This window comes from Xiphias gladius, chromosome 11 (assembly GCF_016859285.1).
Source record: "Xiphias gladius isolate SHS-SW01 ecotype Sanya breed wild chromosome 11, ASM1685928v1, whole genome shotgun sequence".
NCBI classification, from domain to species: Eukaryota; Metazoa; Chordata; class Actinopteri; order Istiophoriformes; family Xiphiidae; genus Xiphias; species Xiphias gladius.
Genome location: NC_053410.1, coordinates 2,614,995 through 2,639,399, shown reverse-complemented (window position 1 = coordinate 2,639,399; position 24,405 = coordinate 2,614,995). Strand labels below are relative to the sequence as shown.

Sequence of the window (24,405 nt, the reverse complement as noted above, 5' to 3'; positions counted from 1 at the left end):
TGTTTCTGCACTGATATCTTATTATTAAAGCATACTGATCTTACTCTCCCTCATCGGCTTCATGTCTGGTTTATTGTAATTCCTTCCATTTTACATGACGTTCTATGTTCTGATTTAAAGGCCGTTAGCAGTTGTGGAGGAGTTACGAGGGGAGGAAATAATTCATCACCTGAGATTTTACATTACTGTTACAACATCTACTATTTCGCTCACAGAAAAATAAACAAGAAGGCCATTAACAATAAAGCAAACACCAGTAGCTAAACAAAAGTTAAATAATCACAGAAGTATGAGTTTGTTGTTTTAAATTTATTATCATAAGTCAACTTTGAAAAACCCGGCATTTCCACCAAACAGTATGCAAGCGGCTGGGATTTTCAAAGTTAAAGAGCTGTAGCTTATCTCTGTCCGGCAATTGTGGAAAAGTCAGGACACTGTACTTGTAAAGTTGTTCAAGTGTTGTCGCCTTTATTGTGAAACTCATTTTGTATTCTTTCAACATTGAAAACTAACTAAAGATTAAATGTTAATTTTACATCCTAACAACTTAAAGATCTCAACAACAAAGCAATACATAAATAAATGAATATTTGCAACATTAAAATTTCGTCCTGGATTATTCATAAGAAACAAATGACAGGGGTACCATCACAGAGCCCTGTGGCGCCCTCTTGCTAAACTCTAGCATGGCTTTCAGTTACCACCGTCGGCTTAAAAACCTTTACTCTCCAGGTGTCACATTTTAGATCAGTTACATTCTCTAATACTCTGTTAAAATCTTATTTTAAAAAATGCTTTTGTCATCAAGTTAAAACAAAAGTTTCTCGTGGTTCCTGAAAAGAAGACATTTTAGAGATGCAGGAACAGTTGTATCTAACGGACTCATGTTCAATGTAAAATCTTAATCTGTAAAATCTACCGCAGCTGTCAGATAAATGTAGAAGTACAAAGCCGTATTTTTCTCTGGAACATAATGAAGGAAAGTTCATGCATTTTTTTATAAGTAATGTATGTGCTCCGAAAAAACTGTGCTTCTGGCTACGAGCCACATTTTCTTGAGCTCATGCACCTTTCACCCTTTCACCCTGCACTTCATTTATCCACTTTAAAATAGTCCTCTGACAGGCGGGAGTGTTTACACACTTGCACACGCCAGTCTGTGCGTGAGTGTGTGTGTGTGTGTGTGTGTGTGTGTGTGTATTTAAGCGTTTCTGAGCTGTTCTTCAGCCAGTCCAGTGTTCAGTTCAAGACCATTTAGCAGTTTCAAACATGCTAATTGAAGAACATTCTGTAACAGCCTGTTCTGTGGTTTTTGTCCCTCCCTCTTACAATATCCATTTCACTTGTTTTCTTCAGATCTCTCCGTGTGTCTGTGTGCGTGCATGCCTGCCCTTGTGATTAGACATTGAGAGCGAGGACATTTTGTCTGGTCCTTCTTTCCTCAAACGCCTGTTTCATGCTCAAGACTTGGGGTTCAAAGTACAGAGGTGCAAACATGTGTTTTACTAGTTTTCCCCCTCAGTATTCATTCCAGGTAACTATTATCTAGTTACTTGCATATTCTTAAACATGCAAAACATACAGTCTGCTTACAACATATGACGCTTTTTTTTTTTTTTTAATGGTTTGAACTGGCCCGGTGTTAGAGCTGTTAACAACGTTTAAAAAAAAAAAAAGAATATCAGCGTTTAAGGCCATGATCAAACCCAAGTCCACATGTGCAGACATTTCTGGTATCAAGCATCTTAACAGGGATGCATTTCTGCATACCTCACAACTCTTATTTCAACTAGCATTAAAAACAAGGATAAATCATGAAAATGCAAAATAGACAAGAAAAAAAGCAGAGACAACCTTTGCTTTTTTTATACTTGTTACTTGCTTAAGGTCATGTGCAGCTACTAATTCACTCTTCATTTGAAACAGAGTTTCGTTAAAACAAACAAAACTTCATATACCAAGGCTTAAAAAAGTGCAAATTATCAGCTTTTCTATGCAACTACTCGGGGAAACTTTGGAAAATCTCATATTTTCTTCTGTTCTCAAGCAAATCCCGGGAAAGCTGTTGACCTCTGACCCACTAGTAAGCCTTAAAAATAACTTTTATTTTTTTAACTTACATTTAAAAATTCAGACGTTTGTTAATTTTTTGAACACCGAATTATGAGAGCGTACATTTTTATTGCAACTTTTCAAATATCGATTCTATAAATGTTTAAGTATTTAAAAAATGTCAATGTATTAATAGACAAAAAAAACTGTGGCACTCTAGACGTCAGGGGGAGACCTGAGGTTCGAAACCAAGTTCCAATAAATCTTCTGCTGCGACAAGTCAACTACGATTGATTGAGAGCTTCTGAGTTGCTGGTGTTGTTCTACCTATGGTACAGTATAATGTGTGGAGGTTTATAACCCTCTCGGTATCTGACCTGCAAACGGATCTGTGGCGAATCTTTGGAACTTTGCGACACCGTGAGAATCGTGGGATCGTTGTGAACAAAGAAAAAAAAAAAAAGAAGTGATGTCAAGAAGTACATTTTCCTTCCCACTACAAATGTCTGCCAGTGACTAAGAAGCTTTTTGATGAGAGTCTGGTCTGCTTCCCTGCTGTATGGAAAACATGTTTCAAAGCATTAACTCCACCTTTGTTATTGTGATTGATGTTTTTGTTTCGGATTGTGACGCACATCCTCCGCACATTTTGGCATAAATAGGTCAAAACTGGCACAGAAAGACAAAAATACACTCGGTGTCTCCTACCTTACGCCTCTCACTCAGGTACTGCTATTCTCAGGACATAACTTGAGTTGAAGATGACCTACAGAAGATGACCCAAACACAAAGCTTTAAGCAACTGGGATAGTTTGCAATCTATGTTTTAAAAAGCGGAGAGACTTGTAGGTATTCCCAACTTTCAGGTAGGCATCACTGTCATTCAGTCATCTCCGTAACAGAAGCCCTTTGCTAAGGGCCCTGACACATTAGGAAATACCTCAAATAACCAACAAAGACAAAAGCAGACTGATCAAACTTCTGTTCAACTTTCATTCAGAGTTGCCCTTGAAAGTCTACAGCTGACGGCATATACGTAGGTTCCGCAGTTGCGTTAGAAGAAATCAGCAGTCTGCACTGCCGTTTGTGTGATGTTCGAGGAAAAGGTTACCGATAGAAACTGCGGCTGCGGCTCAGGAGTAAGAGCGGGTCACCCACTGACCGGAAGGATGGCGGTTCGAGCCCCGGCTCCTCCAGTCCGCATTTCCAAGTGTCCTTGGGCAAGATACCCAAATTACCCCAGATGTGTCATCGGTGTGTTGGTGTGAATGGGTGAAAGCGGCATGTAGTGTAAAGTGCTTTGAGTGGCAGACTAGACTAAAATAACACTACGTAGGTGCAGTCCTTTTGGCTGTCCACTTACATGATTGGGCAATCACAAAGCTTTCTCGCGCCAACTGCCAGTGTACAGATAACACCTTGGAAATCAATACAGAAAAGTAAAACGGCGCAAAACTGCTTATTTAAAGTATTTTGGGGACCGGTAACCTCATTGCACAGATTTTTTAAAATGCGGACAAATGCTAAGAGTGTAAGGGTCAGGGAAAATGAGCACAGGAGTTTTTTGGAAAAGTTTAAACATTCATGCAGGTTGATGTTGTCAGATGACTTATTTTTTTGTTTTCTGTTTTGTTTGTTTTCTTTCAATCACCATGAGGTTAAACAACTATCACCAAACAAACGAACTCAGTGCTGCTGGTCGGCAAAGAGATGCACGCTCATAGATCTTCATCTACTTGAGCTGTTCATCAATCAATCAACCAACTAAAAGATCCTTTTCTAAAACCCTTTAAAAAGGGGCTTTATTAACCACCACAATAATGCACTGTCACCATTTATGTATAGTTTACACTTAATAGTATGACTTGGAGAACATTTATGTGGCTGGATCCGAATTTTTTTTTTTCCCCGAATTAGAATTTATTAAAAGATATAGAATAATAGAATAAGGCACTTCATCGCTGGTTAAACTGGGGCCCAACACTAAAAGCAATGAGAATTTCGGGAAACCACTGGCAGAGGCTGTTCTAAAGTGTTGTGCCACCAAACCCTGAAAGCTCCTGCTGATCTGTCTGTTGATCTGCCAAACTACAGAAACACGTTCAGCCGTTTTGTGTGCGTGTCTTCCTTCCTCTGCAGGAAGACAGGAAACCAAACTTTATGGGCACACAAAAACATGCATGTGTGATGTTCAGAGAGAAATCCAGGTAAACAGCACACACACACACACACACCTTGCATCCCTTTGTTTCAGCTGATGCGGAGCCTTTTGTTTGCTTCAGGAGTCAGGAACACACGGTGGAGGTAAAACTGGGAGGAACCGGCGTCTCGGGCCAACCAGCTTCCTCTTGTTTCAGGTTTCTAGGCGAGCTTTTATCTAGCGTCTGCTGCAGAACTTCCAGCTTCAGTGGCAAAGAATGCTTACTTTATTTTCTTCTTTTGAGGATTGATACGCACATAGCGGGCAACCATCTACACTGCAAACAGTATGAAGCAACAATATACTCTGAGTGCTCTTGATTAAATTAAATGCATTACACAAGGCTGAACCTCTCAGTTCTTTCTGTACAATGCACGTCAACGGTTGCTCTTATCATTTAGACCATCATAATGATTTATAGCACGGACATTATCTTGGTCTCTGACCAATTGTGCAACATGATGTCAAACTAACGCATCCACACACGCAGACACACAAACCTCAGCGTGGCTGCATGCAAGAACATAGTGTAAAGCTGGCAGCCGTGTTTGAATGATGTAAAACAAGAAACACTAGTCCAACAGACATAATTAGCCTAATGGGTTCAGTGAACCGCTTCCTGTATTTATCAAAGTAAGCATTTACATCGCCAACGGTATCCACACACCCCTTATAATTAGTGGGACCCCTTGCCACAACCGCAGCCATTTCAAATAGGTGCATGACATCGAGCCAACCATCCTCACTGACCTACAACTGCAGCGCAATGGGCTGTTACAGCAATGGATCTCTCAACTTCAGTGTTTTGATTTGACATGTTGATGGTCGCATACGGTGACAATCCTCCAAAACCCTTTGCCGTTTCAACACGACACTGCCGTGCATGGTACTGAACCATAAAACGCCTGCTATGTTGCTACTGAGAAATACCGTAACGCCAGCTGAGAGACAGAATCACGAAAAAAAAACTGCTCTGCTGTGACCCGCTGTGAGATGACCTAGTCATTTCTCCGTCCAACCCTCTGCCTGTCTGTCCACCCATGTGTCTCCTTAGCCTTTGGGACCGGAGCATGTCTCAAGACAATTGTCCAATAAGCTGATCCATGGACAGTTTGTTTATATTCTGGTCCAATCCCAGGACACTGAGCTGTTCCGACTGGGAATGACCCCCTGATGCAGCTCAGATCTCACTGTAAACAAACATTCAGTTTCCCATGTTAGAATCGGGATTTTAGCATATGAGAGAGACAGGAAGAGAGATATTTTGTACAGTCTAAGTAAGCTGTACACTGTGTTTTTACTTAAATGATAGGAAAATCCTCAATCAGTCATGGTGGTCATGGTCAGGACTGACTATCGTTCCGTAAAAAAGCTAAAAGTGGCCAAGAACACCTTACCAGCCATCCGTCCAACACAACACAGGGAGATATTCACAATCCCCAGAGGAGGAACCCTAATGATTTTTCTTATACAAATTCTAGGAGTTGCTTTGTCAAGATAAACAGTCGAGTGCCATTAAACCATTGCAGAAGAAGAGGGTGCAACAAGATGACGTAATTAAAGAGAGCGAGAGACAATGAAGAAATCACGATGGTAATAAGGCATTTATGTTTGTGTTTGTGTGTATTTATTTAAGGAATGTAATAGTCTCCTTTTCAGTGGAGCAGAAGCTTCACTCTTAAGGTCACATGCTTCATGTACGTCATGATTTATTGGCGAAATCTAGTTCCACTGCACTTTGACATGTTGGCCTACACCAACGTTTCCACCTCAGCCAAGCGTAAATTTTTGCGATATTTTCGAGAACGCTTCGAATTTCCAGTGTTTTCACTCAGATGTTTTAATGCAACAATTAAAAGTGCGCATTAAAAACCTGTGTGGATGGAAACCCACCTTGAGAATCTGGTTTTGTCGACCCTATTTATAATCAATGAGAGTAGACAAAATTTTAAAGCACCTATCAGTACAAGAGAATACAATTGCAGCATCATAAACTATGGCCTCTAAAATGACCACAAAGTTAAACCAACACCTTGCTTTATGAAGGTAGCGCTGTATGCTAGTGCGGTGCTGCATGAAAACATGGAAAGGATCGGTGAACAAGCACCATGGGAATAGGGGTCCCACAAGGCTTACTTCTGGGCCACCTTCTCTTCTCACGGACGCTTGGTTCTCTGGTACACTCGCAGAGGTAATATAGCTAGTTAATGAATGTTATTGAGTACAGGAAAGCTGTCATTATTAGCCTGTGTCTGCTAATATACTGCATCATCTCACCTCTTAAAAAGGGAGACCATAAACCTGCTAATAAAATCTCAACAACACATTGTGCAACCATCTCTTAAACTGATTTGCTGATCCAACTTTCAGCTGTTCAACTGTTAACATTATACCCCAAATTTGCACAAAAAAAAAATCTGCAGAAGAATGAAGAAAACATCCACGCAGATGTGTCTGAGTTAAGCCAGTGCATGTTCACTTTTGTGTGGATGGAGAAGCGTGTTCCTGCTTTATGCCTGCAAAAACCTCTGATTGGTTTGGTTGTGTCTCCAGCCGGGGGAACCCCTCATGAGAGCAACACCACACTTTTATGAATCAGTGACCAAAATTTGAGATGTGGGTGACACCGGAACCAGGCCACACTGGCCCTGCTCTGATACAGCAACACAACGGATATCTTACATCATATAATTATTGGCAAACCGATTGTCCCGTCTCTGTTTTTGGTCTTAGTTGTTCTGTGGGAAATTATTCAAAAATACAGTGCTTGGCCAAATCAACTTTCTCCTGCCCAGAATTGTGTTTTCAGCAATTGTTCTGCACGAAGACAAAGAGCTTATGCAATCCTTATTCAATCATCCTCACCGTTTGACCCCCTCAGAGCCCCGTTTGGCTGATCAGGAAGAGAGCCGAAAATAAGCCTTTTGATATGACAAGGTGGAGAGAAGGTCAGTGATTATTCACTATCAATAGACAGAAAAACACTACGTATATACGGAGGATAGGAAATCCTTCGCAGATTGCAAATATACAAAGTCTTTTCCAAACATTGAAACAACTGGTCAGTGTGCATGGAGCATCTGTTTCTGTTCCTCAGTTATGCAAGTGCTGAATAAGTGTGGGACAGCAGTGTTCCCAGCTGTGATTTACAGACGAATGGTCATAAATAGGAGACACACAATGTGTTTCGTGCTCGTATTCGTGTAACTGATAAATAGCGCTGCAGCCTGTAAAAAGTTCTACATAGGGCTTGTGTCCTGCAAAGGGAAGAATGGGTGGGGAAATGTTATGGTAAGAACATGGCTTAAACATGGCTTAAATTCAATTTTTAATAATTTCAGGGTCTTCAGGTAGTTTTAAGGCTCCTAAGACAGAAAAGCCACTTGTTGTTTTACTTTGGCCAGTCCAGAACTTCTGACCACACGTTTCCCCCTTTTTTTCCCCACTGGTTCGTTTTTTTAAATCACCTATTTCATTCTTTTTAAATTGCTGTTTTTCATTCATTTTGGGTTTTTTTTTATCTTAAAATGTTTGAATGTGCTTCATGATGTTTGAACACAACAGGGCAACTCTAAGTGTGAAGCCCTTAGAATTGCCCTGTTGTGGAAAGGCGCTATATAAAAGAAAACCTGTCTTGCTTTGTCAACAGAACAGTGACACGTCTTTACCTTTTAAGGTGATATGACTAACTTCCAATAAGTCCAGTATTCATTCTATTTTAGCTCTTTTTTGGTCTCCTCCATATCCAGAGGCAAACCTTTGACTCTTCAACTGCAAAACGTTGTAGCTAGTAATCATTTATCATCAGTTAAGCTGCTGAGTATTCCTTTGAACGATCTATCAATTATTCAGTCTACGAAGTGTCCGAAAATTGTATTTTTTATTTATTTATTTTTTTAAAAAGGTCCACCATAGTTTCCCAGGGCTCAAAGCTAAATACATGACTTACATGACTTATTCATTATCAAAAGAGCTGGCGGTTAAATTTCTCTGTATGGACTAACTGCTGCAGCCCTAGGCCGTATTACGTGTGTGTGCCTTCTCCCTTTTCTTTGAATATTACTTGTTTTATCGTATTGCATCGGGCTTATCACTGTGCCTGATGACCTTGTGTCTGTCTGCCTTTTTCTGACCTCTCAGCGACCTTGAGCGCACTTCCTGTGTGGAGAGGAAGCATACAGACAGATGGCAGAGATGGCGTTGCATCCTTCAGTGCGTGTTTAAGTGAAAGCCACTGACAGAGGAGGCTGTATAGCTTCCGGAGGATAAACATCAGCTTTCTCATGAGAATGTTTCCCTTGTGACTCCTCAGACCTCTTCTGTGTGTGTGTGTGTGTGTGTGTGTGTGTGTGTGTGTGTGTGTGTGTGTGTGTGTATGTGTGTGTGTGTTACGGGTATGTACGCAATATTCTGAGTTATTTGAAAAAGAGAGGCGGTTATCTGGAAGGCAATGGCATGTGCGTTTTCATTTATAGAGCCTTTCTTGCAGTGTTTCTGAGATATATTTAGTAACACTGGGACTCTTTTGTAGTAACTACTAACTAGTAATGTACTAAATGGGTTTGCACTATTCTAACTTAAGGAATGTCTTAGCTAGAAAAGATCTTGTGTAAATCGACATGCTTATGTTGCGCTGTCCAATCACTAAACAAGCGACCGTAGCATCACGAGCTGTAATGTAGCACATCCAAAATTAATAGTTTCAAGATGCCAGAATATTAAACTCAGCTGCCAACCCTCTGTAAAGGTATTTTACTTAAAAAAAGATCACAGGTCACCACAGCACACGCTGAACTGGGTGACAGTGGTTTCTGGCGCATAGTGGAAGTATTTATTGGAATACCAGGTTACTAATGACATAAACTGAGGATTAAGGCCAGTGTTTTTGTGTGGCTACTCGCCTTCGTCTTGCATCTCTGTTACAAAACGAGACCTTGATCTCAAAGGGCCTTCCCTATCAAAAACGAGCGTGAAGCAGGCCGGGGACTGGGCCTTTTCTGGCCGGGGCCATGTGCACGCCGACCCTGAAAATGTCGTGATAAATTTCAAAGTTCTGTCAAAACATAAATGAGTTCTGTTGCTCAGAATTATGATCAATTCTCTCCCTCTGATTTGGCATCCGCCTTTACTACTATGGGTCCGGTTTTGTAGAAAGCGTCAGCCGGTTGTATCTATTTATTTGAATTTAAGGTACATGGATTTATCGCTCCTGCTGTGTAAAGTACTTTATTACTCATTTGTTTTGAATGTGCTATTATAATAAACCTAAACTCTGGGAAAGCCGAGTAGCTTTGTGTCTTCATCGACGTTCGGGTAATGTTCAGTTCAGGGTCAAGAATGTGGCTGTTATGGTTTTAAAGGGCAGGTAAGCCTCCAGGCTCACATTTCATGTTTTAATCTTGGGCCTTTATACTATTTTTCCTCCAGTTTTCCTGCTGTGGGGCTTTACTTCAATTTTGCGAGCCTTTCTGCTAACTCACAGCACACACCAATCTGAGGTAATGAAATGATAATCAGAAACTCCCCCCTCAATATGGAAAAACAGGCATGTCAAGCGTTGCTCTAGTAAAACAGCTGCCGTCGTTGGGTGCTGTCCTTTTACCAGCCACAACATGAAGTTCATATCCCTTTTTAAGATAAAGCTGCATTGCTATCTAGAGGACATGATCATGTAGTGCAGCAGCTGAGGCTATGGCTTCATTCACAGATTTTTAACACGTCTGTGATGGATGATAAAGATGATAACTCAAGTTATAAAGTGGTGACCTAAGACCTCTGTCTTTTGTTTGTTTATTTCACTTTTCTCTCATACTGTGTATATTTGATATGTATGCATTGTTTCTTGTTTGTCTTGTTGTTTATCTGTGTGTTAACTTTGCCACATAAAGCTGCTTATAAAAACAACATCAACAACAAAAAAACTTCAGACTTTTCCTCAGAAAAGTTTAAAACTTTTCTTGTGAACCTGAAACGTTTTATAGGCATAACTTGTGGTTGGTCTCGATTTGCTTTGCCCGCCTTTTGTTTCTCTGATTTTGCTGTTTTAGGTGTTTGCTGAGGTTTAACTGCTGTCTGTCTTCAACTTGTGATTAAGTCAACTCTGATTCTTGTGACCTTTGGATGATCAATAGCCGGTTAGAATAAAGAATGTAATGGAAAGAATATGTAGACGACCCAGTGGGTCATCATGGGTCATCGGGACCCAGTGGGTCTGAGCCTAATGGATAATGTGTCAGCCCCTGCAGCCTCCGGCGCTGGGGACTGTGTGTTCAGGTCCCACCTGGGCTGTGCAAGTGGATAACTGAGGCGCTGACCATATTACGGCAGGTAAAACTGCTGTCTCTGGAAACCATGTCAAGGTTTCTGCGCAACTCCCAGGAAGACACAGGAGAAGCTAGTTATATGTTCAGAAATGGGTTTGCTCGCACACGGAGAATCAATAAGAATGGATTTCCGGTGAGAGTATGCCGACCATCATCGCCTGGGTCATTTCAGTCTGCATGTTGCCGCTTGTGTCGCTCACCTACCCGGCCTCAGCTTGTTCCGTCGCCTGCTGTTTTTAAGATCAAGAATGAACTGTCAATCTCGAACTTAAACTTCAGTTCTCTCTCCACACTCTGTCTTGACACAGTTTCGTTTGCTTATCAATCTGCCGTCTTTGTAGTTGAGGTTAGTCAAGGTTGAGAAGCAACATTTCTGCCACCACTTCCTCTCTTCAAGAGAAATGGCCTTCATTCTGTTAATCTTTACTGCGTTTCAGTCACACATCAGAGGACGACTGTTGTATCCTGGTTAATATTTTTCAGTTTTTTGAGGGCGACTCTCCTGCAGACACTTGTTGTGTTCGCACAAATCTCTGATGCTTCCGTGATGTTCTTTTTTTTTTCTTCTGTGTGGTTTGCTGCATTACAATGTTTAAGCGAAAACCTTTTTTTAAACTTGAATGTAATTTTCCACGGGCAGCTAAGTAGCACAATTGGAAAACAGGTCAGGTTGAATCAAAATACCTGGTCCACTATTTCATCCTCACAGAGAACAGCTTAAACAAACCTTAGGAACAGCACATTGAGGAATGGTGCTTGGCACTTGAAATATCTCAAACGCTGGGCTACGACCATCATGCCATCGAGCACTTTAGCACTGAAGGCAAAAACAGTGCTTAAAAATACTATCTTATCTACTTGGTTTGCCCCGTAGATGTATTTTGTTCCCTCAGTTTTGTAGCTCAAAGGAAAATTAGGTGATTTTACAACTTTTTGTCCATTTCTCCTACTGATATGATGTTAGGATAATATTTTACCCTCTGACTTCATCTTGAACTCCAGCGGGGCAACTAACATGACAAGCACGAGTGGAAAAACACGATCATGACTGAGGTGAACGGTGAGCAAGATTATGAATTGCAGTTTTGTGTTATGTCATGAGTAAATATTGCCCTAAAATAGCTTTGCACCGAGAAGAATGTTGGGTTTTTAAGAAGTCTTTGAAACTGGTAGTATCACGAGTCCTTATGATCCTGAGAACAAATATGTCCAAGAGGTGATGAGGATAACACAGCGTTGCGTCTCCTTGTGCCATGGCCCAAAGGGTCCGTGTGGCAGGAGAGGCGAGAGTTTAACTGAGTAGCTGCTGCTGCGCCTGTTTGACTTGTGACGTTTGATCTATTTAACAACTTCTCCCTTGTAAAATTTTACAGCTTTACAATGTCCAAAGGTGATGCGGGGATCAATGATCAGATTGGCTGTTGGTGGCCTGTAAAGCCGAAATTCAGTCCTGAGCCCTGCAGAGAACAGTTGCTGATAGTGCAGCAGTCCTGGCCACTTTTCAACACAGGTGAGTCATTTAGCCTTTTTATTGATGTTGATTTTTGGGCCAAACTCGCTCCATTTCATGTTTTCCTTCTATTCTAAATCTGTTCTTCAGGATGAAGTTCGAGAATATCCTGGAGGAAGTGGACGGTTTCGGGCCGTTCCAAATCATCCTTATCATCCTGCTCTGCACCCCTCGAATAGTTCTACCCTGTCACTTCTTGTTGAATATCTTCATCGCCGCGGTGCCTCCTCACCGCTGTGACATCAGCAGCCTGGGTGACGCAGGACTCTTCAGAAATCTGACTCCGGGGCAGAGACTGACCGTCAGCGTTCCCCTACGAGAGGATGGGGTCCCGGAATCCTGCGAGATGTTCGCGGAGCCTCAGCTTCAGCTCTTATCCAACAGCTCACACAGCGCTCAGCTGCCCACGGTTCAGTGTCGGAGTGGATGGGTTTACGACAACTCCACCTTCACCTCCACCCTGGCGACGGAGGTGTAACCGCTGACTTTATCGAATCAGTATTAAACATTGTGTGTAGTTATTGGAGCCGTACAGTGCACTGGAAAAAGCCGCCTACTTCGCACTAGATGAACCCTCCCACACTCTGAAACAGTCTTTTGACACGTCGGCCAGAACATAAATAGCTTCATTGCCTTTACGACGTGACATTTTGTTAACTAATAACAGCTTTTAAGTTTAAGGGATAAATGAATTTAAATTTCAGTGAGTAATAGCAGACCTTTTGACTTGCCTTCCCAAAAACAGCAATAGTGGATCTGATAAGATTAATGTGGGCTTTATTTTATGAAAGTAAAAAAGAAAGATGTGAGAAAATCCAGCTAAGTTTGTCATCGGTGCTACATAACTGGACCTTAACTTAAAACTGAAATCAGTGGTGGTTTCATCCAGTGGTTTCGCTACATGTTGTATATATTTTCTTATCTTCACTGCATGCAATAATCCAGAGTCCAGGTTCAGATGTGCTCAGAGTGTACGGTTGCGGCTGGTAATGTACATACAGTCTGTGTGCCCTCACCGCACATGCAGCATCATTTATTTTGGGCAAACACACACACGCTGCAGGTTGTTAGTGGCACTTTTCTATGCTTAAGCCCCACATGTGGTTCAGGCCAATAAACAACTATGTCATCACTTTTCTATATATTACAATTTCACAGTTTCTAGGGAAGGTTTAAGTGTGACAGCTGCCTCGAGCTTTACACAATCCTCTGAAAAATTACATTTATTTACCACTAAATTTTATTATCTCGCTCGTGTATTTTTAGTTTTTTGACCAACACAACGAGGACACTATATTACAAAGATATCTGCAGAATGTTCACCGTCGAGGCATTTCTTTTTAAAAGGTTTTCATGGAGTCCTCAGATTTGAAACCAGTAATGCGTGATGATCTATTACTCGTTCTGCGACTCGATTCTATTAAATGATCCACTTTTTTCGCTGTTCACAGCTTCTGGCAAAAGTCTTTTCTTTTCCGTCAAAAAGGTAGGTCACTTTTTCCACAGAGTAAATGTCCTGGATGAGATCAAACCATCGCTCTTTCAACACCACTTTTTCTTTTGTGCTAGATACAGGAAAAATTTTAGTATGTCTCTGTCTCTGCTCCCAAGATACATTAAAGCACCACAGTTTGAAATAGCAAAGCCCAATCTGTTTTTTATGATCGTGTTTATTTTGTCCCGAAAAGGCTTAAGTCTTGTGGTCTTGGTCACATAGTTGGTTGTAAAAGTCGACGCTGAACTGAAACACCATTTTCTTTGAACCACAACGAATGTGTTTTTGTTTTGTTTATGAAATTTTGTGCTTGGCACTTGGGGCCACCGCAGGACAAAACTGGGACGCAAAATAGATCATTGAGTTACCTTTTCTCTGTCATGTGCTTTCTCAGTGGGATCTCGTCTGTGATAGAAAGAGCCTGACGAAAACCACAACTACAATCTTCTTTTTCGGAGTGATGATGGGAGCCATAGCTTTTGGATTCCTCTGTGATAAGTATGTGTATAAAAACTCTCCCCCACAGTTTGTAACGTGTTCACGATGAAGTAAAAACCCAATGGCATACACGTGTACTCACCATACACTTTGTCAGTTTTATGGGAATTTGTTTTGCACCAAAACAGTGAAAAAGAAACTGAGAGGCTTCAAGTCGTGTTCAAGTGGGAAGACAGTCAACAATTGTAATGGCAAAGTAAAAATACTGAAACGTGTCATTGGAATTTGAATTTGTTGTACACATTTTCCTACCCACTTCTACTTTAATCGATAAAAATATTTAGAATCACATTTTAAATGCTTGGAAGGAAAATTCCCATTCCTGAATTTTCCTCCCGCTCTTTTCTCCAGGTATGGGAGGAAAAACACCCTCCTGGCCTCATACATCATGTCGATCGTGTTCGGCTTCTCCAGTGCGTTTGCAAACTCCTATGTCCTGTTTGCGGCGCTGAGATTTCTCACTGGGTTCGGACTGACGGGAATCATCATCAATTCGATCGTTCTCAGTAAGCTAACAAGTTCCCCGTGTCAGCCTAAAAGGCGATGATGTGTCGTGTGTCGTGTTCACTGCTTGTTTCCAGTCTCCCCGAACGGCCAAAAGATCCGTTCGCAACCAGACGCGATGCTGTTTTATTTTGATTCCTAAATAAAACGGCATCGAGTTTGGTCGAACACTTGTGAGTTACTAGGAAGAATTTTGCAGAATTTTGCAGAATCAAACTCTTTGTATGAATGTGCTTGAATATTTTTCATTTCCTCTGTCATTTCCCTCACCTCGCAGGCATTGAGTGGGTCGACACGGGTCACAGGTCATTTATCGGTGTGATCGGCAGCTTGGCCTGGTCCGCAGGTAACATGCTGCTAGCTGGGTTCGCCTTCCTGGTGAAGGACTGGCGGACACTGATCATGACTGTTACAGCCCCTCTGGCTTTTGCAGTATTGACCTGGTGGTATGTGAAGCACATGCAGTATGTTATTGTTTTACACAAAATGTACACTGAATGTGCATTTCGCCATGTAGAGCTCACTTAGTTCAATGCTTCTAAACAAATTGGGCAGAGGATACTTTGCCTTTTAAAATGACGGCCTACTGTAAATGAAAATGATCATGTGATACTTCATCAGAGACAAAAGTTTATGGTTCACTTACTGACAAATTAATTTCATCCACTAACATTTCTCCTAAAACAACCAACGCTTTAGTTTTGGATGTTGAATTTTTTTTTAATTAATTGGTAAATAGAATTGGTAAATAAAATTATGTCCTACTTCATGTGTCCACTCATTATTAAGTGTTCTGAATGTAACTGCAGCTGGATTCCTGAATCTGCTCGATGGCTTTTAGCGAATGGAAAAGTGGAAAGAGCCCAGTTTTACCTTGACAAATGTGCAAAGATCAACAAAAGACAAAAACTCTCAACCAAATTCAAACCGGAGGTGAGTGTCAGCTTAAAGATAATTGACGATGTTTGAGGCTAATGTGTTGAGTTTTTAGGTGATTTTATCATCTTTTTTATCCAACATTACTTCTCTGCCTCTGCACAGACACTCTCCAACGTAGAAATCCTGGAGAAGCAAGACAAAAACTACACTTACCTTCACCTCATCAAGACACCGAAGATGAGACGGTTAACTCTGCTAACTGGGATTGTGTGGTGGGTATAACCTCAAACAATATCTATCAAGATAGTGGAAATTGAATTTACCTCTTTCGATTCGAATGGTACCAAAAATAATGGTAATTCCCTTTGAATATTTTTGTTTTAAATTGCAATGTCTGGTTGAATCTCCTTCAGTGAAATATAGATATTAATGTATGGAAGGTGGAACACTTAAAGGACCTACATGTAGGTTTTTGCTATCGCTACATAGTCAATGTTAGCATTAACTGCGGTTTACTTACCTGTCTAGAAGAACCGTTGCGGGCTCAGAATCAAACTTCATCCCTTTACTCACCAAGAGCTGCCTCCAGGGTTGGAGAGCAACGCAAACGTCAACTCCTCTTTTGCTTCTATTGAAGTTAGCATGCTAACCAGCTAACCCAGGCCCGCTGTGTCTCGCAAATACCGCTTTGCAATGCTGAGTCACTGTAGCTTCCAGTCTGCACTCAGTTCAACATGAGAGGATGAAGAAGTAGCGCTGCCCAGAGGGCGTATTCTAACTTCCTGTCTAGCAAGCGCAATAGTGGCTGGAGCTCTCTGCAAGTAACCATTGTCACCACCACCACCACCACCACCACCAACCGGTCCTGCCAAGACCCTGTTCGGAAGCAGAGAAAACTTACATGTGGCACCTTCAGGCTAGAGAAACATCGATAAGCAATGATTTGTTGTCCATTGTTCCCTGCAGGTATGGAGTTGCGTCCACCTACTATGGAATCAGCCTGAACATCAGTGGATTTGGGTTAAACATGTACCTCACGCACTTCATCTATGCGGCCATTGAAGTTCCTGCCAAGCTGATGATCTATTGCTTTCTCAACATCCTTGGGCGCAGGAAATGTCAGGCAGGCACGCTGTTACTGACAGGAATCTGCATCGCCATTAACATCTTCGTTCCAGAAGGTCAGAATGCACATCAGAGTTCCTTTTACATTCTCCAGAAATGACCCGAACACACACAAAGAACATTTCCGCGTGACTTTGCGATACCGGGACTTGGTATGAGCAGAAACAAAACCACCGCTGCTACAGTACCACTAAAGTATTTCTCTGTTACGAGCCATATTCTGGTTTCGTTAATAGAATTACAAAGTTGGTTCCAGTCCCACGGGCAGGGGACCTGGACCAGGCCAAGCAATATTTGTTCCCACAGTGCCACAACATGGTGTGGCAAAAAAAGGTTAATAATAATTATAATATAACAATGAGCCATAGTAGGGAATCTGTGTGATGCGGCATCTCCTGGTTGTCACACCCACAACAACAGGACGTTGATTTTGAAGTACTGAGCTGCTGTACACTCTAAGCTCTGTAATAACCCCAATAGCTTCTCAGCCTTTAGGTTAATTAACCCACACACTTATCTCATGGGCAGTGCTGTATACCGTACTCGTTTTGCAGGTCTGTGGCACGTGCGTGCGCCTGTTGCTGTTCTCGGGAAAGGCCTATCAGAAGCCTCCTTCACAACTGTCTTCCTCTACACAACGGAGCTTTACCCCACAGTCATCAGGTCAGTCGCTCCCGCACAGCGGCGTTAATCTGCTACACTGACACGGCTTTATTTCATAATCTTGCTCACCTCAGTCATGATCGTGTTTTTCCAGCCCAGCTGGTCATGCTAGTTGCCCCACTGGAGTTTTAGATGAAGTCAGAGGGTAAAATATTATCTTAACATCATATCAGTTGGAGAAATGGACAAAACAGTATAAACACGTAATTTTCCTTTAAGCTACAAACGCTTTTGTAGTTTATGGTTTTTTATTTTTTTATTCACTCTTTACAACCTTGGTCCAATTAAGACTATGTAGTTCATTGAAACAGATAACATGGGACGAGTAGGGTGACTATATTGGATTTTCCTTTTTTTTGGTTGGTTCTTTTGTTTTATTTATTTCAAGTTCCTTCTTTTAATTCTGTCTTGGGTGCCAATCTTTTCATTGATTGGGAAACAGTTTGGAGACTGATCGACCCCAAAGTAATGACCTAATTGACTAAACTCTGATAAGAATCTTTACATTTTCTAAAAAGAGAGGTTGATTATCAGTTCAGCAGAGGGCCAATAAAGTCCCAAAACCTTTCCCACAAGCAAAAGCAAAAGTGACATAATGTCTATGGAGAACTTTTTAAAAACTTATTATTATGTAAATTCTTATCATTTACCATCCGTCTCACCAGACAAAATGGTTTGGGCTACGCCAGCTTCATGGGTCGTCTGGGCGTGGCGGTGGCTCCTCTCATCCTGCTGCTGGAGGACGTGTGGGCTCCTCTACCCCAGATTGTCATCTGCTCTGTGGCCATCATATCTGGCATGGTGTCCCTGCTGCTTCCCGAGACACAGAATGCGAGGCTGCCGGAGACAATTGACGACATCGAAAGGCCGAGGTTAGCAAACCGACAAATGGAAGACACAGCCTGTAAAAGAAAGGAATGCCTTTGGCAGTGCTTTGGCATCCTCTGGTGGCAGTGCTGAGAATGAGAGTGAGCGACAGCAAAGAAGACTACCACTGATATTTTGCTTCTGTTTTACAAACTGAAAAACATGACTCCTCCTGACTTTTTCTGGTAAAACACTTTTTAAAATATCATCTAATACAATATATTAACGTTTAAAACAATACAAGGTTTTTTTTAAGTTAAGAGTTTTAAGAAAACTTTTGCCCATTAAATATTTTAACCTGGGTTATCAACAAATAGCTGACTAATAATCATCTACACAGTCCAGTACAAATAACTTCTGCCCCCGATAAGCCTTTAATCTAATAGGTGTGTTCGATGTGAGTCAGAGATGTGTTTATTCAACCGATATTGAAGGCCATAGTTGGAGGTGTGTTGTTGGACTACCACGGATTGTAAAGTGTACTCCAGCTCAGTGTGTTGAGTGTTTCCTTTAGAAATCAAATAATTGCTTTCTTGTTTTGTTTATTTTTTTCATTTCAGAAGAAATAAAGTCTCCTGTCACCCCGTGGAGCCTTCGGGCGTTTCCCTGGAGTCAAAGACCACAACAGACGCTCAGCAGCGAAGACTAGAGTAGAACAAGGACTCTGTTCATGTGGCGTGGGCATGGTAGTTCATGTCACTGAGCTACCACGACTTTCGTTAATGTGAAGAGTGTTTTCGTGTTTGTAATTTGTAAGAAAACTCAGGTCAAAATCTTTGCATGATTGTGTGGTTTGTAAAAATCGAGATATGATCAAATATTGAGGATAATTTATTTATAAGGTACAAAGTAAATATATTATTAGTTATCCACTAACTGTTTTTGTCAGTTAGTTATACACAAACTGTTATTTAAAGTGTGGACTTTTGCAAGAAGAATTTCTTGGCAGCACCAGACTGAGGTCAACCGATCTCTGCCATGTTTCATGTTACAAAGCTACAGTTGAAGTGAAGTAACATTTCTGCAGGACCCCAGTGTAGCTCCATGAAAAGGTCACACAAAACATGAAAGCGTAGGTGTGCAGTAAAATAAATAAATTAGGACATGATATGATAAGAGCATGTTCAAATAAAGTGAACGAAGCACAGTGGAAAGAAGAAAAGCACCACGCGTCACGGTAGGAAGCACTAAGATGGCCTTACAGACCCGATTCAGGGCAGAGAAAAGTCAGAGAATCCCATTTTCTTCTGTGGCTAGCCAGCTGCCCAGGCTGCAGCTACACTGACAAGAATACACACCTACAGGGAGATCCTGAGATATTAAGGAACTGAGATAATCATGTTTACTCTCACTGGACAATCAATGGAAACTCAATCACTATATTTTTACAGTTAAATTACAATTTTTTACTTTTCTTTATTGAAAAAAAGGGGGGGGGGATGCAAAGCTTATAACATTTTTTTTGGAAAAGTGGCTGCAAATTCAAGGTATTTTGGTTTTGCAATGAACACAAACAAGCTCAGTGAGACACCGGGGGGAGTGTTAAGTTGTTACCAGAAATTGTATGTAACCATAGCATTAGTTCAGGAAGAGCACTAGTTTATTTATACTTCACAATTACTGGCTCATTCAGCAGCTGCCTGGCTACCAGCTGACTCCTAACATGCAGTCATGTTGGTGAAGGTTTAACCTGACACTTCTCATTATGACACTGTTGTCAAACAAAGTTCTCTCGCCCGCCCCAGCCAACCATCTGCCTATATACTAAGCTTTTGGTATTTTGGACAAGTAGAAGTAATGATTGAATGCCCATGTATGTGTCTATTAAGGGGGACTATCTACCAGCAGGATCCTGGTTGCTGCTCGAATTCTTTGAGACCTGCATCAAAGAGCGGCGCCTTTTCTGCCAAATCGAACATTGTTTTAAATGGTCGTGCTCCTCGACATGAGTGTCTCTGACTGAACATTGGTATCTGCCCCCAAAATCCAAAAGGAGTATGAGCTGTCCCAAACTAGACTGATGGATGTGTTTGGGAAATCTTTTTGAAAAACTGCGTCCTCCTCAAAGTCTCGTCTCCACAGTCTCAGCAACGGTATCCACGGTGGGTCTCGTGTTCTCTTTCTGATTTGGTTTTTGGCAGCAGGGCAGTGCTTGCAGCACCTCTTTGAGCCCTTTGTTCATGAATATGTAGATGAAGGGGTCCACCAGAGGGCTGAGGTAGAGCAGCAGGTGAGACACCAGCCCCAGGTAGCGCACCGCCTCCTTAAAGGACAGAGCCTCCAGGAGGATGCTGAGGATGAAGGGGACGTACAGGAGGGTGTAATTAGCCCACATTGCACCGATCCCCCACACTGTCCTCCTCCTCTCTGGTGTTGGAGGGTCGGATCGGGAGCACATCAGGGCTCTCCAGGAGTCCACAGCGAAGAAGAGGAGGAAGGGGAAAGGGGCGAGCAGAGCCACTGCAAACCAGAGGTTGTACTTAAGCACGGCCAGGGCCAGGACGGCGAACGGAGCGGCCCATGCCAACAAGGCAAATGCGGGAGACCGCCGGAGAGTGCCGCAGCAGCCAAGACACTGCGGGTAAGCCACCAAGACATGGCGCTCCTGGGCTATGAACAGCATGAGGGTGATGTTGGAGGTGACACCAAAATAGAAGATGAAGTCGGTGGCGTTGGAGGAGAGGAAGGTCCCACTCTCACTGTCCTGGTCCACTTGGGGACGACTAAAGAAACTGACGACGTCAGAAACCAGGAGAAACATGACGTGCATGGGAACTTTATTCTCACCTGGACAGAGAACAGAGGAAGACAAATGATTCAAACTGACATTTCTCATTTCCTACGCACTTATGTCTGACTTCGGGCACCTGAAAGTTGTGACATTTGCGTTGGGTGGAATTTGAAACTGAGAACTGTGGCTTATTCTCAGAGGCTTCTCCCGTGATCTTATTTGTATGTTGATTTTGAAAAATGTAAAGATGTACTGTTGCTGATAGTGAAAAGACCATTGCTCCTACTACTGCCAGTGCTAGGACGACTACAACGCATTCCGATTGGCTGCCGCTGATACCATACTAACAACATTGCCGCTACTAATGATCCTGCCTCTGATATTCTTGCTGCTTTTTTTCTGACTCTGTCACGGTGAAGTTCTTTATGACTGCCGGAGATGAAGGTGTCTGTGGCTAAATAAAGCTTCACTTGAACACTTACTAAAATGACAGTGTATTTGCAAGGGTTACTTGCAGCAAGTGTGTCAAACGATAAAACGATCCCGTCAAAACAATGAAAGAAGAACAGTGTTATTTTTAAAAAACTGTCATCAGGCTGTCGTCAAGCGTTAAGACAAGACCAACTGGATCTGCACTTGTTTTGGTTTGTTTGTTTCCCCCTCGTCTTTTATGACATAGAAAAGTAATCAAACCACACCTCAAAACGTTTTTGAGCTATTAACAGATTCACGTACGCTATCTATCGACAGCGTTAGCGAGCCAAACGAGGGTGCCACTGAGCCGCCCTGGCACAAATCGAGCCCAGCCCCCTGACATCCCCTCCCCCCGCTTTGGTTGATGTTATTATGTGCGTAGGGGGTGACTGGTGTATGTGTTAAGTTACTGGCAACAGAGCAGAGCAAAAAAACCAACCTTTGGACAGATTCTTGAGGGTGTAAATAGCCAGCCCGATGGCAGGCAGCCCGATGCTGAAGGTCAACCAGCTGATCACCGTGGCCACCTGCACAGCACCAGGTGTGGAGGTGTTGCCGTTGAGGTTGACAGTGATGTTGGTGAGGAGGGGCGCAGCTGTTGTCGCCGTGTTACTGTCAGCCATAAGAGGCCACGCCGTGACTATTTATGTGTTCAGCTGTTTAGATTATCATTCAGATCCTCAGAGGGTTGCTCGACTGACGGCGTGGAAGTAGGAGGTTGTGATGAGGACCGCTTCAGCCTAGTTAAGGTCAAAACAAAGATCGGATTCAGTCCTCAGCGAGACCAAAATAAGTAGCACACGTGTCTTCATTGCGAACCCTCAAACAAAGAGCTTAACGTGGTTATGCTTTGAAAGTAGACTGAATACGGCGTGACAACAGGGTGCTCAGTTATCTGTGTCACCCATGACTTCTGACGTGTGACGTCTGTCCAAACCCGGCATCGGGCGTCCGTCCGCTCAGTCCGACACCCGTGAACTGCCCTCCCTGTCGTGCCTCTTTTTTTTTCCCCCCAAAAAAATAAAATTATATTTACAAAATTGAGCCGACTCACGGAAGGAAACAATACTATGTTTGATAGTGTACAAGGTCCCATACAATTACATGAAATTCAGCCCGGAGGAGGTTTTAAAGTACAACAGAGAAGTATGTGTTTAGAAATATTTTGGGCAAGACTGCGTGGAACTAGAGTATCGGGCTAAAACAGGAGAAAGAGCTGGGGTGAAACTTTTCAAAATATAATTTCAGCACAACATTAAATTTTTGTTCATATTGAAAATACCAATTAATGCAGGCTCTACATTCCAACTATGCCATCTTTGTTTCTCTTATAATTTACATATTTAAAAACAATTAAAATTGAGCACAATTAGTTCAGGTTTCATGGAGTCTTCTGTACAAGGGCCCCGTTTGTTTTCAGCCTCTTTTAAACTTACACATTAATCCTCTTGAGCCGTTGTCTTACCTGTAATAACTGCTGAGTCAACTTTAATCCAAGATGAACTCCGTAGGTGTCATTCAAATTTGTTTATAAAGACTTAACTGCTGAGATGTGTTGAAAGAAATGCTTACGAAATATATCTCACTTCCCCCTTAGGGAGCCGGAGAGCGTGTGTCCGTCTGAGTATCAGTGAGAACGTTCAAGTCCAGGTTTGCATGTGACTGCGTGCGGATCTTTGTGTCACTGTATGCGACATGGTTCTTTCTAGGAAGCCATTTGTTCCTTATCGCCACAGAGCTCAGCCGGCTGCTTTGAATGAGGCTGGATGTACCTGAAGATTCTCCCCCGGTTTTACATGGCTCATAATGTGTGTTCATGATAATGCAGGAAGTGACGATTTGCATGAAAGACTGTTGTCAGAAATGTTGGACCAGCCTTTATCTTAACTTTATTCCTGTATATCTGTGTGGCTCCACTGTCGACTACCTACTTTTTTAAAGCAGGAGTCCACCAGATTGACACACGAAGATCGGTTTACTTGTCGTGAGGATTCGCCGCGTGGCCTGTGAAACGGGGAATGTGTGAACAGAGCTATGGAGGAGCTGGAGGAGCGTTGACGTTAGAGAAAATGATCCCTGATGCGAGCAGTGTGATGTCATCAGGTTTGTGCTGGCATGGAGTTGGCAATCATATAGGTCCCATATGGTCTAGCGGTCAGGATTCCTGGTTTTCACCCAGGCGGCCCGGGTTCAACTCCCGGTATGGGAACTGGGCTTTTCCATCCGACTTTGTTCATTTTCGCAGGATGTGTGACTGGATCGAAGCTGACGGTAGCATGAAATAAGATGTGCTCACAAAGCCCGCGCACACACACCCAGGCGTATGTGTGGCTGCGGGTCAGGTTGTCATGTGATCCCCGGCTCCTCCTCACCACGTGCTGAAGACACCTGAATCCCAGGTTGCTTCCCTCGTGAGTCGCTTTGGATAAAAACGTCTGCCGAATGAAAAACTTGCATCATGGGAAATGTAGGTTCCACCGTTTTTGGTGCTTGACCTACACTGACGTATGCTAGGGCCTGAAAGTCAGGACATCTTGGCCTCGGCTGCTTTGATTGTAGTCATTTTTCATCAGTCTCTTGTAAGTCCTCCAACTCGATGGAACCGCAGTACTAAATCACTGCATCACTCTTTTAAATCTAACACACGCGTGTATCCAGATTCCTTTTTAAGCGTTAAGATTCCCTGCTATCTTAGTTTTATAACATGGATAACATTTTCAAAATGAAATGTAATCGTCGGGGGTAACATGTCTGCCGGTCTCTGCACAATAGGATGCCTAAGCTCTTCCGAATGAAAAAGTAACCAGTGGTGTCGGCGATAAAGTTGTTGAAAAGTATTTCAATGTTTGAACTCTGCCGTCTGTTTCACTCATGCGTCGAACCTTTAAATGTACCCCCTGTTAACGAACAATGTTTTGTTTTTTTACAAGCGAGTCCCTGATTCATTTGTTCTTCGCGTGAGAAGGCACACGCACGCACATGCAGGCGACATAATTCATATTCCTGCCATTGGTTTGGCGTATGTGTTATGCCGCGAAGATGCACACAATGTGTTTCGGAGCGAAATACTGAATGTAAACAGAA

At 42.4% G+C, this 24,405-nt stretch overlaps 1 protein-coding gene and 1 non-coding gene across 2 annotated transcripts; both read left to right on the top strand.

Annotated features, from left to right (window-relative positions):
- The first annotated feature begins 12,042 nt into the window (after positions 1-12,042).
- On the top strand, positions 12,043-18,926 carry LOC120796568 (solute carrier family 22 member 7-like). The gene is made up of 11 exons (XM_040139556.1): positions 12,043-12,085; positions 12,176-12,557; positions 13,975-14,078; positions 14,430-14,584; positions 14,860-15,028; positions 15,392-15,515; positions 15,624-15,733; positions 16,428-16,642; positions 17,141-17,249; positions 17,915-18,121; positions 18,677-18,926. The coding sequence occupies exons 2-11, from the start codon at positions 12,177-12,179 to the stop codon at positions 18,768-18,770; spliced, it is 1,668 nt and encodes a 555-aa protein (XP_039995490.1). The 5' UTR covers positions 12,043-12,085; position 12,176; the 3' UTR covers positions 18,771-18,926.
- Positions 18,927-23,458: 4,532 nt separating this feature from the next.
- Positions 23,459-23,530, top strand: trnae-uuc. Its single transcript has one exon. It is a non-coding gene; the product is annotated as a tRNA-Glu (tRNA).
- Positions 23,531-24,405: the final 875 nt, after the last annotated feature.

What these genes read in the sequence shown, in the direction of transcription:
- LOC120796568 (XM_040139556.1), top strand. Translation starts at nt 12,177, where the DNA reads ATGAAGTTCGAGAATATCCTGGAGGAAGTGGACGGTTTCGGGCCGTTC. An exon ending in CTGCTAACTGGGATTGTGTG is followed by an intron (nt 15,734 to 16,427) that starts GTGGGTATAACC and finishes TGTTCCCTGCAG; the next exon opens with GTATGGAGTTGCGTCCACCT. An exon ending in TAACATCTTCGTTCCAGAAG is followed by an intron (nt 16,643 to 17,140) that starts GTCAGAATGCAC and finishes CTCGTTTTGCAG; the next exon opens with GTCTGTGGCACGTGCGTGCG.